This window comes from Pseudorca crassidens, chromosome 2 (genome assembly GCF_039906515.1).
Source record: "Pseudorca crassidens isolate mPseCra1 chromosome 2, mPseCra1.hap1, whole genome shotgun sequence".
NCBI lineage: Eukaryota > Metazoa > Chordata > Mammalia > Artiodactyla > Delphinidae > Pseudorca > Pseudorca crassidens.
In genome coordinates, this window is record NC_090297.1 from 161,429,823 (window position 1) to 161,445,192 (window position 15,370).

The 15,370-nt window shown below is 46.5% G+C and overlaps 1 protein-coding gene and 1 non-coding gene across 2 annotated transcripts in view; one reads left to right on the forward strand and one right to left on the reverse strand.

Annotated features, from left to right (window-relative positions):
* LOC137209558 (kinesin-like protein KIF28P) overlaps positions 1 to 15,370 on the reverse strand; it is an 85,523-nt gene that overhangs the window by 13,264 nt on the left and 56,889 nt on the right. Inside the window, 4 exon segments of the mRNA XM_067711183.1 lie at positions 6,812 to 6,919; positions 7,556 to 7,674; positions 12,933 to 13,077; positions 14,114 to 14,237. Of these exon segments, the coding sequence (XP_067567284.1) occupies positions 6,812 to 6,919; positions 7,556 to 7,674; positions 12,933 to 13,077; positions 14,114 to 14,237 (496 nt within the window).
* Positions 1,914 to 2,020, forward strand: LOC137220258 (U6 spliceosomal RNA). Its single transcript, XR_010941570.1, has one exon. It is a non-coding gene; the product is annotated as a U6 spliceosomal RNA (small nuclear RNA).

Genomic DNA, 15,370 nt, shown 5'->3' on the forward strand with positions numbered 1-15,370 from the left:
TGCAAACTTCTCTAACCTGGGAGAGGAAATAGACATTCAAGTCCAGGAAGCAAAGAGAGTCCAAAACAAGATGATCCCAAAGATATCTACAGCAAGACACATGGTAATTAAAATGGCAAAAATTAAAGATAAAGAGAGACTCTTAAAAGCAGAAAGAGAATAGCAACAAGTTACATACAAGAGAACTCCCATATGGCTATTAGCTAACTTTTCAGCAGAAACTTTGCTAGCCAGAAGGGAGTGGCATGATATATTTTAAATGATGAAAGGAAAAAACCCTGCAACCAAGAATACTGTGCCCAGCAAGGCTATAATTCAGATTTAAAGGAGAGATAGAGTTTCATAGACAAGCAAAAATTAAGAGTTCAGCACCACTAAACCAGCTTTACATTCATGATAAAAACTCTCATCAGGTGGGTTTAAAGGGGACACATCTCAACATAATAAATGCCATTTATGACAAATCCACAGCTAACATTGTACTCACTGGTGAAAAGCTGAAAGCCTTTCCTCTAAAATCAGTAAAAAGACAAGGATGTCCACTGTTACCACCTCTAATTAACATAGTATTTGAAGTCCTAGCCACAGCCACCAGACAAGAAGAAGCAATAAAAGGCATCCAAATTGGAAGGGAAGATGTAAAACTGTCACTATCTGCAGATGACATAATTTGATATATAGAAAACCATAAAGTCTACACCAAAAGATTATTAGGGCTATTAAATGAATTCAGTAAATTTGCAGGATACAAGATTAATATACAGAAATCTGTTGCTTTTCTATATACTAATAATGAACTATCAGAAAGAGAATTCAAGAAAACAATCCCATTTACAATTGCAAAAAAGAGAATAAACTAGGAGTAAACTTAACCAAGGAGGTGAAAGATCTATACTCTGAAACTATAAAACATTGATGAAGGAAATTGAAAATGATTTAAAGAAATGGAAAGATATCCCATGTTCATGGATTGGAAAAATTAATACTGTTAAAAAGTCCACATCTACCAAAGCAATCTACAGATTTAATGCAAGCTGTATCAAAATTGCCATGACAGTTCTCAGAACTAAAGCAAACAATTCTAAAATTTATATGGAACCACAAAAGATCCCCAAATGCCAAAGCTGTCTTGAGAAGAAAGAATGAAGATAGAGGCGTCAGGCTCCCTGATTTCAGACTATACTACAAAGCTGCAGTAATCAAAACAACATGGTACTGGCACAAAACAGACATATAGATCAGTGGAACAGAACAGAGAGCCCAGATATAAAACCATGCACCTATGTTCAATTAATCTATGACAAAGGAGGCAAGGATATACAATGGAGAAAAGACAGTTTCTTTAATAAGTGGTGCTGGGAAAACTGGATAGCTACATGTAAAAGAATGAAATTAGAACATTTTCTCACACCATATACAAATGTAAACTCAAAATGGATTAAAGCCCTAAATGTAAGTCCTGAAACCATAAACCTCCTAGGATAAAACATAGGCAAAACACTCTTTGACATAAATCGTAGCATTATTTTTTTGGCTCTGTCTGCTAAGCAAAAGAAACAAAATAAAAAATAAACCAATGGGGGACGTCCCTGGTGGTCCAGTGGTTAAAACTCCCCACTTCCACTGCAGGGGGTGCAGGTTTGATCCCTGGTCAGGGAACTAGGCGCACTGTGTGGCATGGCCAAAAAAAAAAAAAAAAAAAAAAAAAAAAAAAAACCAATGGGACCTAATTAAACTTAGAAGTTTTGCACAGCAAAGGAAACCACCAACAAAATGAAAACACAACCTACTGAATGGGAGAAAACATTTGCAAATGATATGACTGATAAGGGGTTAACATCTAAAATATATTAACAGCTTATACAACTCAATATCCAAAAAGCAAACAACCTCATTAAAGAATGGGCAGAAGAGTGCTCACTTTGGCAGCACATATACTAAAGCTGTAAGAATACAGAGAAGATTAGCATGGCCCCTGCGCAAGGATGACATGCAAATTCATGAAGTGTTCCATATTCTAGAGTAAAAAAAAAATGCACAGAAGACCTAAATAGATATTTTTTCAAAGAAGATATACAGATGGCCAAAAGCAACATGAAAAGATGCTCAACATCACTAATCATCAGAGAAATGCAAATCAAAACCACAATGAGAGATTTTCTCCCACCTGTCAGAATGGCTCTCATCAAAAAAATCTACAAATAACAAATATTGGCCAGGATGTGAAGAAAAGGGAGCCCTAGCCCACTGTTGGTGGGAATGTTAATTCACACAGCCACTATGGAAAGCTGTATGGAGGTTCCTTTAAAAACTAAAAATAGAGCTACCATATGATCCAGCAATCCCACTCCTGGGCATATATCCAGAAAAGAAACTCTAATTCAAAAATATACATGCGCCCCAATGTTCATAGCAGCCCTGTTTACAACAGCCAAGATGTGGAAACAACCCAAAGTTCCCATCAACAGACGACTGGTTAAAGAAGATGTGAGATATATATATATATATATATATATATATATATATATATATATATATATATACACACACACACACACACACACACACACACACACACACACACACAAAATGGAATATTACTCAGCCATAAAAAGGATGAAATTCTGCCATTTGCAACCATGTGGATGGACCTAGAGGGTATCATGCTTATTGAAATAAGCTTGACAGAGAAAGACAAATATTGTATGTTATCACTCATATGTGGGTTCTAAAAAATAAAATGAATGAATATAACAAAACAGAAACAGACCCACAGATATAGAGAACAAACTAGTGGCTGCCAGTAGGGAGAAGGAAGGAGGAGGGGCAAAATACGGTAGGGGATTAAGAGTTACAAACTACTATGTATAAGATAAATAAGCTACAAGAATATATTGTACAGCACAGGGAATATAGCCAATATTTTATAATAACTTTAAATGGAGTATAATATATAAATATATTGAATCACTATGTTTTCCACCTGAAATTAGTATGATATTGTAAATCAACTGTACTTCAATTTTAAAAAAATAACTAAAAAGAAACAGAGTCATAGATACAGAAAGCAAACAGGTTGTTGCTAGAGTGTAAGGGGGTGGGGGAAGGAAATAGTTGAGGGAGATGGAGAGGTACATACTCCCAAGCGCAAAGTAAGTGAGTCTTCGGTATGAAATGGACAGTATGGGGAAGGTAGTCAATAATTATGAAACTATCTTTGTATCTTGTTTGATGGTAACTAGACTGACGATCATTTTGAAATGCATAGAAATATCAAATCACTATGTTGGGTACCAGGAAGTAACACAGGGTTTTAGGTCAGTTATACTTTTAAAACGAACAATCTTATAGAAAAAGAGTTCAGTCTTGTAGTTACAGAGGCAGGGGTGGTGGGAAGAGGAACTGGATGAAGGCAGTCTAAAGGTACCAACTTACAGTTATAAGATCAATAAGTACTAGGGATGTGTACAACACGATGAATGTAATGAACACTGCTGCGTGTCGTACAGGAAAGCTGTTAAAGAGAGTGAACCCTAAGAGTGCTCATCACATGGGAAACAATTTTTTTCCTATTTGTTTAATGTTGTGTCTATATGAGATGACGGATGTTCACTAAACTTATCGTGGTCATCATTTCCTGATGTATGCAAGTCAAATCATTTATGCTCTACACCTTAAACTTACATGGTGCTGTACATCAAGTATCTCCCAATAAAACTAGAAGGAAAAAAAAACAACGCGGTTACCAGGTAAGAGTAGCAATTCCTTCTTTGAGCAACTTGGAAAACACCAAAAAACTAACAGGTAAGTCATTCTCTCTCTGAGTGTTATGTATCTTCATATAAAAAGGACATCCTAGAAAAAAAAAAAAAAAAAAGGACATCCTCCAGACATAAAAAAGACTCCATTCTTTTTCTGTTTGCCCCAAGCAATGGCGAAGAACACAGTACTCCATCCCCAGAGGCGTGGTGAAGGCTACAGGAGACATTGGCTGTGGCGCACGCGGCGCTGGAGCCGAGCACAACAGGAATTCTAGTCACGTGGGTTTTTAGAGCCCTTTAGGCTAGGGAACTAAGAAAATGCGAATCCAGGTAATGAAAGCAGTCCACCGCCTCGTTACTGTGCCCTGCGGCGGATAAACTGACGTCACCCGGGCAGGTCAGCGAGGCCCCTGCGCTGCCGACCCCGCAGCCGGCCTGTGGGCCTGGCGCAGAGCGATCACTGGGCTCTCGTAGCTCTTGGGCTGGTAGGTGCAGCCGCAGCACTGGCGGTTAGAAGGCCCTCCCAGCCCCCAGCGGCCCTGGCTGCTCCCGGGTGGCTCTGACAGTCGCTGCCCTAACCCTGCGGCGGCGGAGCACCCACGGTGCACGTGGTGCAGGGGTGAACATTTACACGATCGACCGCCAAAAAAGCGCCACTCGTGTCCATACCTAGAACCCACTGCTGCTCTTCACCGGTCTTGTCTTTTGGCCTTCAAAATCACACACACACGAACGATCCAAGGAACTACCAGAGGTTACTACCAGCGTTTCACAGGGCTTTTGAGGAAGGCAGGGCTTCATTGGAGGAATGTAACTAGTACTTTTAAAAGGTGAAAATGGACAGACTTGAAGATGACAGATCAGTAAGATTAATCTCTGCATGAGAAAAAAGAAAACTAGAAAAGAAATCACCATAAAATTAATTAGTGCATAATCCCTTAAAAGAGAACGCAGTACAGTTTATGCAGAAGCATTCCCATCAGTTATCTGTGGCCGTGACCGGGATGCCAGGTTGGAGCAAAAGAACAGCATCTCCGAACGCGCGCGGGCCCTCAGCTCTCCCACATGGCACACTGAGTAAAGTGTGAAAACATCATCTTGCATTCTCTTTCTGGTAATGGCAGGCTGTTACTCAGGTAACCCCTCTGCTAACAATAGAAAAGGCTGAATGAAATATTTTTTCAAATCACCTTTAAACTGTAATAAAAATAAACAATAATAAAAAGGAATAACATTGGGGGGAAAAGTTCAAAACAAACCTAAAAATCTCCTTAAAGCAAAGTCTGACAAGGTAGTAAGAAACTGCCAGAACAAATTCTGGGGTAACGCCTGGCCCCAGAGACGCATATGGAATATTGGGTCACCAAAGCTTCTTTGCCCTGATGGCATCTGCCAGATTAAACAAAACAAAAGTCACACACACAGCTCCAAAGGCCTCATGGGACTTGGCATAGAAGTCAAGGCTGACTTTCCAGGATGTGGGGTCTTACTGAGACCCCTGACAGCTACACTGGGAGTGTGAGGTGAGCCAGCATCAAACATGCTGCTATGGACTGAATGTTGGTATGCCCCCAAAATTCATATGTTGAATCCTAACCCCCAATGTGATGGTATTAGGAAGTGTGGCCTTGGGCAGTGATTAGGTCATGAGGGTGGAGCCCACATGGTGGGATTAGTGCCCTTATAAAAGAGACCCCCAGAGAGCTCCCTTAGCCCTTCCACCACGTGAAGACACAGCAAGAGGACAGCCATCCACGAACCAGGAGGTGGGCTCTCACCAGACACTTGGACCTGCCCTTGCCATGATCTCGGACTTCCCGTGTCCAGAACTGTGAGAAATAACTGTTGTTTAGCGCACTGGTCTTTGGTATATTGCTGTAGCAGCCTGGGTGGACAAGACATGTTTCTGCCTTCTTCCAACTCTAGGGGATGGAGGGGAGGCCACCTCGGTGCTGGTCAGAGGAAAAGAAGAAAAGGACAGGAACACATCTCAGGGGTTGTGGCTCAGGAACGGCCTTGCTCAGGTGTGCCTTCTGGGCGCCCACACTTCGAGCAGTGGTCTTGGTGTTCCCAGCACCTGGCAGACACAAAGCCCCTTGACCCGGCTGATGAGTACTCAAGCGTTTACCATGTGAACAGATACATTCATAACCTTTTCTCTGTTTGTCATATTTCACAATTTTAAAAAGTTTTTAAAGATTGGTCTTGACCCAGAAAATTTTGGCAACTTTAGGGCAACGAGCAGAAAAATTAAACCCAGAGAAGCACCAGTTAGTCGTTTGGCGGAGCAGATCATCCAATGACGGAAAAGTCCCCAGCCACAGCCAGCCCCTCCTCCAGAGGCGTGTTTGCTACAAGACTTACAGCTAAGGAGGCATGTGTACACCAAGGATTGGGAGGGAGCAGCCCACCCAAAGGTCACCTGAGAATTAGGGGCACATCCTCTGAAGATGCAGTAGGGAGTGAACATTTGTCTGGAGGGCTGCTCTGAAGGCATAAGGGACACCAACTCTAGGCCCACTCTTTTCTGTTAGGCAGAGGGAAAGGAAAGGGGTCTGAAGTGCCTAAGAAGGGCCTTCCTGACAGTGAGCAATGTCACAAATGGGAATGGACCAGCCAGTGGAGGTTACGGCCTCTTCTGGCGTCTTAATGAAAGTGTGGATTTTCTCATTGCTCAGAACGGCAGCTCTGTCTCTCTCGAGCACTCGCACGAACACCACTATCAGTTGGACACACTCTCAGGCTCCCTTCTGGTTCTAAAGCTCTGGAGTCATGATAAAAATAAGCAGAAAGCATGGGTGGGAAAGCCCGTGGGTGGGAAAGATCCCAGGTCTTGGTGCTGTCGGGGAGAGACGCCGAGGAGGGGATCACAGAGAGGGTCCCCGCTCCCCAGAGGCTGTCCCCCAGAGCCCCACTCGCATTCGGAACCTGTCTGGCCCCTTCGCTGGGTCTCCACAAGCTGTAGCAAGTAAAACTAACCTGCATCCCTAGGAAAGCTCCTCAGAAACTCTTTGTGGAGTCTCACACCTGCCCCCAAGGGGCAGCCTCACCTGACGAGTCCTCTGATTGGTCACCTTCACCATGACCTCTTTTTGTAGGTCATAGCCCCTGGAATCTGATGACGCTAAGTTCTTCACTTTCAGCTCCATGTTAAGTCCCTGATAAGAAAAATACTTCTCACTAAATAATCCTACTTTCATCAGCCTATACCATCTTTGAAATTTCTTTTTCATTCTCTCCATACTCAGGCTTTCTAAAAGAAGATGGTCTACCTCTTGCTCCTTGGAATTCCCATCAAGAGAAAAGCCAGAGCACCAGAACTTCTCAACAGTATTCTGGAACTAACACGTGTAGGCCTCACCAAAGTGACTGAATCTCATGCAAGTTTCCCGATGATTGGGATCCTGTGTCACCAGAGAGCGAATGCCAGCCCAGGCCTCCTCTGTGGCAGAGAAGCCACCAGGGTGCCTGCACCCAGAGAGGGCCTCTGCAGGACAGTCTGGGGTGGGGTGGCCATGGCAAGCTAGTGTTGGTCTGGAGTCCTGGTGGTCCCAGAGCCGTGGGGGCCAGAGGTGGAAGGAACGGACTCGAGGCTGGGACTGGGGAGGCCCGGGTGTTGGCTGAGGCCCTGTCACTAGCTCACTGTGGGGTCTTAGGCAAAGCACCCGCCCTCTCCAGGCCCACGTGTCAGGCATGTCTACACCACGAAGCCAGCCAATGGGAGTGAGGGGTACATTGAACCTGTTCTCTGAGGTCCTTTCTGGAGCTGGGATTTTACCATTTTCTAGCCTTACCTTCTTCAGCTCTTCACTCATTTGATTTGCTTCTGCAACCAGTGGCATCAGTTTGATGTAGTCCTGGAACACAGCCAGGACACTGGGGTCTGCCTTGCCATCCCCACTGTTCACAGCACCTAGGAAAGATTGGAGAGGAAGGGAAAGTCACTCACTGGTTCTAGGATACTTTTCAGCCATGAATAAATTTACACACTCCTTGGTTCCTTCATTCAGTCGTTCATTCAACTGTTCACCAAATATTTACATTTTAAAATTACAAGCATGTAAAAGAATAGATACATGTATATGCATAACTGAATCACTTTGCTGTATACCTGAAACTATCGCAACATTGTTAATCAATTACACTCCAATATAAAATAAAAAGTTTAAAAAAATTACAAGCAGGCTTCCCTGGTGGCACAGTGGTTGAGAGTCCGCCTGCCGATGCAGGGGACACAGGTTCGCGCCCCAGTCCAGGAAGATCCCACATGCCGCGGAGCGGCTGGGCCCGTGAGCCATGGCTGCTGAGCCTGCGTGTCCGGAGCCTGTGCTCCGCAACAGGAGAGGCCACAACAGTGAGAGGCCCGCGTACCGCAAAAAAAAAAAAAAAAAATTACAAGCATGTAATAAAACAAACAAACAAACAAAAACCAAGAAAGAAAACTAAGTGAGGAGGAGAGGACACTGCCTGGCTTTACTTAAGCAATTGCTCCACTTAACCCAAGAATCTCAGCAGCATTGTGACAGGAGGCCTTCTGCCTCCAGTTTCCCATCTTGGTCTCAGGGTCCTTGACCCAAGGTGGCTCCACACTCTCCAGGGAGGAGGCTGGGGCAGGAAGAATACAGTTGGCTAAAGGAAGGTCTGGGGATTTCTCGAGAACCGCAGCTGGCACAGAAGCAACCTGTTCTTACTTCTGCTTGGGGTGGCTTGGAGGAGGGGATCACGGAGATGAAGGGTGAGCCAATCCCCCTGCCAGACCTCGGTTGGTGCTGCCTTGTGCCAGGAACTCTCAACTATTTAGGGATTCCCTGCCCTGAGGTCTGACTCCCAGAACTGCCCACCAGCCGCCTTGCTGAGGACCTACAGTCTTCGCTGGCGCTGAGCACCTTCAGCCCAGCGTCTGGGGCTTGTTTGACCTCATTGTGCTGCCAGCCCTGGGCTGGAAAGGCAGGTGTGCCGTCCATTTATTTTGCTAAAATTCTGAAGAAAAGTCTTTGGTATACGAAAAAGGGAGGGACTATTTTGCACACATGTAGGCACACCCCACGAGGCACACCCCACGGCTCACCAAGCATGGGTTTATAAGGCAAGTTCAGGCAGGGCGCGCGGGCTGGAGAGAAGGTACCGGCGCACGTGAGACGCTCCTCGTTTGGGAAGCCCAGCACAGCCAGAGACCTCAGTGGAGCCCAAGCTCAGGTGGCTTCCAGGGGCCCTGGTACCATGGCCTCCCCTGAGGGGAGTGAGCCGGGGCCTGGAGATGGGAGGGGAGGTAAGGTGGTCAAGAGCCTCCATCTGAGGCGAGGGAAGAGACGGACAAAGGAAGATGCCAGAGCTCCTGAATGCTCCTACGGACGAGGAATCCCAGGTTGTTGGGCAGTGGAGGCTGGGCTGAGAGGATAAGGGGAGCCTTTGACTCAGAAACCTAAGGCTGTAATTTATTCTAGGCTAGGGTCTGGTTTTCGTTCATCACCGTCTCTCCAGGCTCCCAGTCAGCATCTTTAGCTGTTGGGCTGTAGCTTCTATAGGCCCAGAAGGCCCCTGGGTGGGGCTGGGAGGTGAGTGGGGAGGACAGACCCTAGCCTGCCCTGCCCTGGGGGGAACCCGATGTCCAGGCATGGGCCTCCTGGGGCAGGGTGTTCTCAGACAGAACAGAGCAGGACGTGCCCACATTTGGGCCCTAGGTCATGCATGTGTGCATGACTAAGCTTCTGTGTGGGAGCTGATCTGGTTAATCTCATTCATCATTCATTCAACAAACACTTACTAAAGGCCCATTGCTAGGCCGTTATCAGACTCTGGGGATTCAGAAGTGAACCCGCTCTCGTCAGCTCTGTAAGGACAGGGCATTTCTTTGCTCACTGCTGGATCCCCAGGGCTTAGAACCACATCTGGCACATAGTAGGAGCTCAGTAAATACTTGTTGAGTGAAGCAATATATAAGTGAATGGGTAAACAAGAGAAAAAAAAATCCCAGCTAGAGCTTATATTCTCAGGTGGACAAATGAATAATAATCAAACTAATAAATAAAATAATTTTAAAATGTAATGAATGCTAGGACAGAAATAGAGTTAAATACGAAAGAATAAACAAATGAAGCCAAGAAAGGGGAAGATCTATGTGAGGAGGTAATTTTTGAGCTGAGAGATGAAAGATGAAAATGAGCCAAAGATGGAAAGAAAAGCAAGCAATAAGTGCAAAGGCCCTGAGGCAGAAAGGGCTTGATGTGTTGGAGGAGTAGAAAGGAGACCAGTGAGGTTCAAACTGGGGTGAGGAGAGAGTGAGGTTCAAACTGGTGTGAGATGCGGTTGGAGAGAGAGCGTGAGGTAGATCATAAAGGGCCTTAAGAACGTGGTAGGGAGTTTGGGTTTTATTCTAAGAACACTGAGAAGTGGGTGAATATTTTGCAGCCCGAGTGTATCATGATCTGATAAGTTCAGAGACGACTACACTGTTCAGGTAAGAGAAGATGATGGCTTGCACTGAAATGGTGGCACAGGAGGATGGAGAAAAGGCAGACTGGATGAAGAAGTGAGGGAAAGGAGGAGGCCTAGATTTGCCTTGAGCAGTTGTTTGCCAAGATGATAAGTCCTGGGAATGAGAACAGGCTTGGAGTGAGTGGGGAGTCAAGGCTCTGTTTTGGACACTTTCATGTTGAGACGCCTGTGAGTCATGCAAGCAGAGATATCAAGAAGGCAGCTGGATGGGGGTATCAAGAGATATCAAGGGACAGCAAGAAGACAGAGGAGCTGAGGGTTGTCAGCACAGATGGCACTTAGAGCCACTGAGAATGATGAGAACAGAGTGGGGAAAGCATCCATCTAGAGAAGAGTCCCAAGGTCCAAGCTCTGGGGCTCTCCGAATTTCAAGATGGGTAAGATGAGGAGAAGCCAGGAAAGGGAATGTGGAAGAAGTGGCCTAGAAGAAAACCAGGAGAACATACGGTTCCAAGAGTCAAATATCTCCAAAAGGAGAGAGGGCTCAACCGTGTAAGATGTTGCTGAGACCTCGGTAAGATGTGTGCAGACAAGTGCCTGCTAGACCTGGAATGCAGAGGGATCAGGGTCAGGCATGAGTGGGACAGAAGCCAGACTGGAGATGAGAAAATGGAAACAACTTCCTAGTTTTCTATAAAAGGGAACAAAAAGAAATATGGCAGGAGCTCGAGGGAGATGTGGGTCTAAGTGTTTGTTTTTATGGTGGAAGATAGTGGAGCATGTTTGCATGTGATAGAATGACCCATGGAGAGCATTTAGTGATGCAGGAGGATGAGAGGAGGGGGCTCTTCAGAGACAAATGCTTGAGAAGGTGAGAGGGATGGAATCCAGAGGACAGATGGAGAAAATGGGCAAACATACTATGTTCGCCCACCAAGAGAAAGATAAAAGTAAACCCTGTGGTATTGAACTGGAATTGGAGGTATTACTAACTTATGGCTTTACAGAATAGGTGAAGCTATAATATGTGTGTGGGAACCATGTATCTATACAGCAGTTTGCACACATAGTCCCAGATCTTGATTTATAAATGTCCTTCTCCACCAAAAGGAATCAGGATCCTTGGAGAAATGACTGACACCATAGCTGGGACTGAGAGCCCACGAGACAAACCTGGAACATTTTTTGATGCCAGAAAGTAGGCTAGTGTTTAAAGAATGAGGAGGACTGTCAGGAAGACACAGAATCCAGCTTGAAGGGGCTCCCACTGGCCAAATCCAGGACACTTTGCACCTCAAAATAAATTATGAAAGCAACAGCTTATAACTTATGGAGTAAAACAGGACTCTATGAGTTCACAGGGACATAAACAAATGAATAAACAAATAAATAGGAGGGAACACATTTCTTGTAGTAACATTGTTTCAAATAAAGGTAGAAGAAATGGTGGAGCTAGAAATTCACCATTTGACAAAAATCATACTAATCATCCAATGATCAAAGGGTGATAAAATTAGTGGATGAAAGTGTGATAAGGTATAGGATACCTACATATCAAAGTCTCTCCCCATAAAATATTTATTAATTAAAAAGATAGGATTAGTCATTGTACCGTGGAGAAACCTGGCAGACACCCCCCTAACCAAGTGATCACAAAAAATGGACAACCTGACACCATGTGCCTTCTGAGGTGAGGCACAGAGGCTACAACATCACTTTGCTGGCATTCCTGCCAAAAATGTATCACCCCCGTCCCATCAGGAGGAAACATCATAAAAACCCAAACAAAGGAACATTATACAAAATGATTGGCCTTTAGGAAGTATACAATGTGGTATTTAAGGATAAAGGAGCACCATGTCTGCAACTTACTCTGAAATGGTTCAGGAAAAAAAATTATATATATATGTGTACATATATATATACACACACATATACATATATAACAAAGCAAATGTAGTAAAATATTTAAACAGGAATCTGAGCAGAGTGTGTTTGAGAGTTCAGTGTGCTACTCTGGAAACTTTTCCATACCTTTCAAGAAATGTCAGAGTTAAGAATAACCCACAAAATGCTTGCCCACCTTGGCAAGGGGCTCCAGAGAACTGGGGCTAAAGGCGTCTGAGCTCAAAGACAGGCTGGCTGACTCTTGGCCAAGATGCTTTGGGAAGTGTGCCCATGAGAGAGCCACATGGTGACCACAGAAGAAAAGGTTTCAGGGGCAAAAGGGAGAGCTGTCAAGACGTCATACAAAGCATGGAGATGGGGCCAAAGGATGACTTCCCTTTCCTAGCAGAGCCCGTGTAAGGAGCTTCCGGTCCCCCAGGGGCTGCAAAGGGGGCAGGAGGTACCCTCAATACTGACTACTGATTAGGGCCAGACTCTGAGCCGTTAGATATTAATTTACAGAAGACTAAATTTAGAAGACTGGCACACTGAAATGAATTTTTGTCCAGGAGAAGATTATCTCCCTGAAGGCATGAATTAGCTGTGCCGGACCCAGCGATCGCATTTCAGCATCCTCCTATCCCAGTGTTGTATCCACTCTCTACTCCTCGAAACAATCTTTGACGTGTGCTCACTCTGTATGAAAATCATACCTTTACTTTTCTAAACCTTGTATTTTGACACAATAGAAGATTATTTTCTTAAGGAAAGCAGGAGAGCACACAGTGGACGCAGCTGCTTTCACATCCACCCATGGAAAATGCCAGCAGTCAGGCCCAGGCTGCTCACCGAGCGTGTCCACACTCACTCCCTCCGAAGCCGCTCTCTCCAGCTGGAAAAAGTCGTAATCAAATCTGCTCAAGTCCTCGCTGCCTCGCTCTGAAGGAAACCCGATGTAGAGGTAGGCGCTGTTGGACCCCGAAATAATTCGGTCCTAGGGAGGAGAGAGTGGGCTCGGAGGGAAGAGGCCAGAGGAGGCGAGCCAGCTCCTCTGTGTAAATCCTGAGACCCTGTTTATCCCCCAAACAGGAAAGAGACCCATAAACGAGGAGGGAAGAGGGGGCCTCTTGCTTTTTCGTGCTTTCACTGACTCCTTCCTTTATTCCACACTCTCCACCAGGCGCTGAGAGTCGGTGGGGACCGGGCAGACCCATCCCTCCCCTCCGGGACTTGATGAACTAACGATGTCATCACAGCGATGTAATCACAGCCCAGCCCATGCAGGATGCTGGGAGGAAAAGGGCGGGCCTTCTGCAGAGTGTATGGGGCCTAATTTACACTGGGGATTAGAGAAGACCTCTTGGAAGGTGCACTATTTAAGGTGACACGTCAAGTGTGTTAAGTTTCGGCGAGGCTGAGAAGGCCGCTGCCCACCGGAGCCTGGCACGTTTTGAGCATTCAAGGGGTCGTGTGACCGAGGGAAGCCCAGGCAGAGCAGTGAGGCCAGAGAGGCAGGAGATGGGCCGGCTCCCTCGGGTGTCCTAAAAGGGAGGTCATCGAAGGATTTCCGAGAAAGGGGTGGCCTGCTCCAGTGTGCTTGTCTCAAAGGCTCTCTGTGGCTAAAGGTGGAAAAGGGACTGGAGAGGGGCCTGGAGCCCCTGTGCTGCTGGGACTCGGGCCAGGGTGGTGGCAGGAGATGGGGAGAGCCCGATATTGGCAAGGGGCTGGCAGTCCCTCTCCACGGCAGGTTTTAAAAATCTAAAATGTCATACGGGGGTTCGAGCTGGAAGGATTTTGGCGATCACCTAGTTCACCCCTCTCTGCTTTATGGGCGAGGTCCGAGGAGGTGAAGTGACTTCCCCAGGACACACGGGGAGTTAATCTCAGGTCTCCTGAGCCCACAGCTGTGACCCTGTCATCACTGTGACACGTAGCAGAGGGACACGAGGGCGTTAGCTCCCAGCCCTGCCCACCTCCCTCCAGCTCTCGGACAAACTTGGGAAACCCTGTGGCTCCGCAGGAGAGCTTACCAAATGCTGCAGCTTCGTCTTGGTCGTGATGGGCACCCCGTTAACGATGACCTTGCATTTGCCGTGTGGAGTCACCGTCACTTTACCATCCGAATTTGTGAAGGAAGCGTGTTTATCTGAAATTCTAAAAGGATAAGACTGTGTCTAAGAGACCAAATAAATTACGATTTTAGTGAACAGTTTAGATCGTCCTTTCTCATTTGCACAATCAGGTAAGCCCTACAGCTGCCAAGGAAGCCCTGTGGGGCTCCTGTGTGCTGGCTCCGTGGGTGGAGATGGAGAGGTGGGTGCAGGGACTCTGCCCTCCAGCGGGGAGACAACAAAGCAATCATTTCTTAGTGGAACCCCGCCCCTCCCCCACCCCAGTACTAGAGCCCTCAGGGGTTGCACAGGCCTGTAGGATTGAGAGGAAGGGAAATGGAAAGATAGGTGTTTCAGAAGAGACACTTGGAAGGTGACTTAATAATGTGGCCACATATTGCTGAGAAGTTTAGGTCTGGTTCTTGGTCTTTATCTATACAAATCCAGACTTGAGATGTTACAGGATTTGGGGTCAGTATCAGAGGTGTCAGATTGGCTGCCCAACAGACGTCATCTCTGTGCCCTGAATGACCGGCTTCCTGGCTGTTCTAGAATGTTCCTGGGAAGTCAAGACACACAACAGCCACCCAGAGCCCTTGTCTGCCTGGGGCTCAGGGGTCCTGTGGGAAGGTTTGACCCTCAGCTCATCTGGAGTTCAGCCCTTCCAGACCTGTGTGTTAGACTAGGGTTGCCGCAGGAAGTGGTCTGGAAAGGGAGATGAGGGGGTCCCCAGGAAGAATCAGGGCAAAGGGCCTGGAGGCCAGTGGTCAGGGTGAGTTAGTGCCCACAGGTCCCCCGCCTCCCCTCTCCCAGCCACCAACACACACACAAACACACACACACATGCTCCCCAGACGGGCTCAGGAGGGCTGAGGTATGTCGGGGGGACTGGTCAGTAAGGTCCCTCTTTGTAGGGGCTGATTGAGTCTATTGACTGGAAATCTGTGGGCAGTCAGGACACAGTGGTCCTGGAAGAGGGAAAGAAACCCTGGAGCAGCAGCCTCCCCAGGAGAGAGGCCACGGAGGTAGGGCCCCACTGTGAGTTTACGAACCTGCCTTGAGGTTCCACAGGGGCTCCTACAAGGATCCTGAGGGGTCCTCAGGGAGGGGATCAGCTCAAAGTCTGGGCTTTGCCTTAGTCTGGTTGGTGAGGGCTCTGAGCACATGATCCAAGGA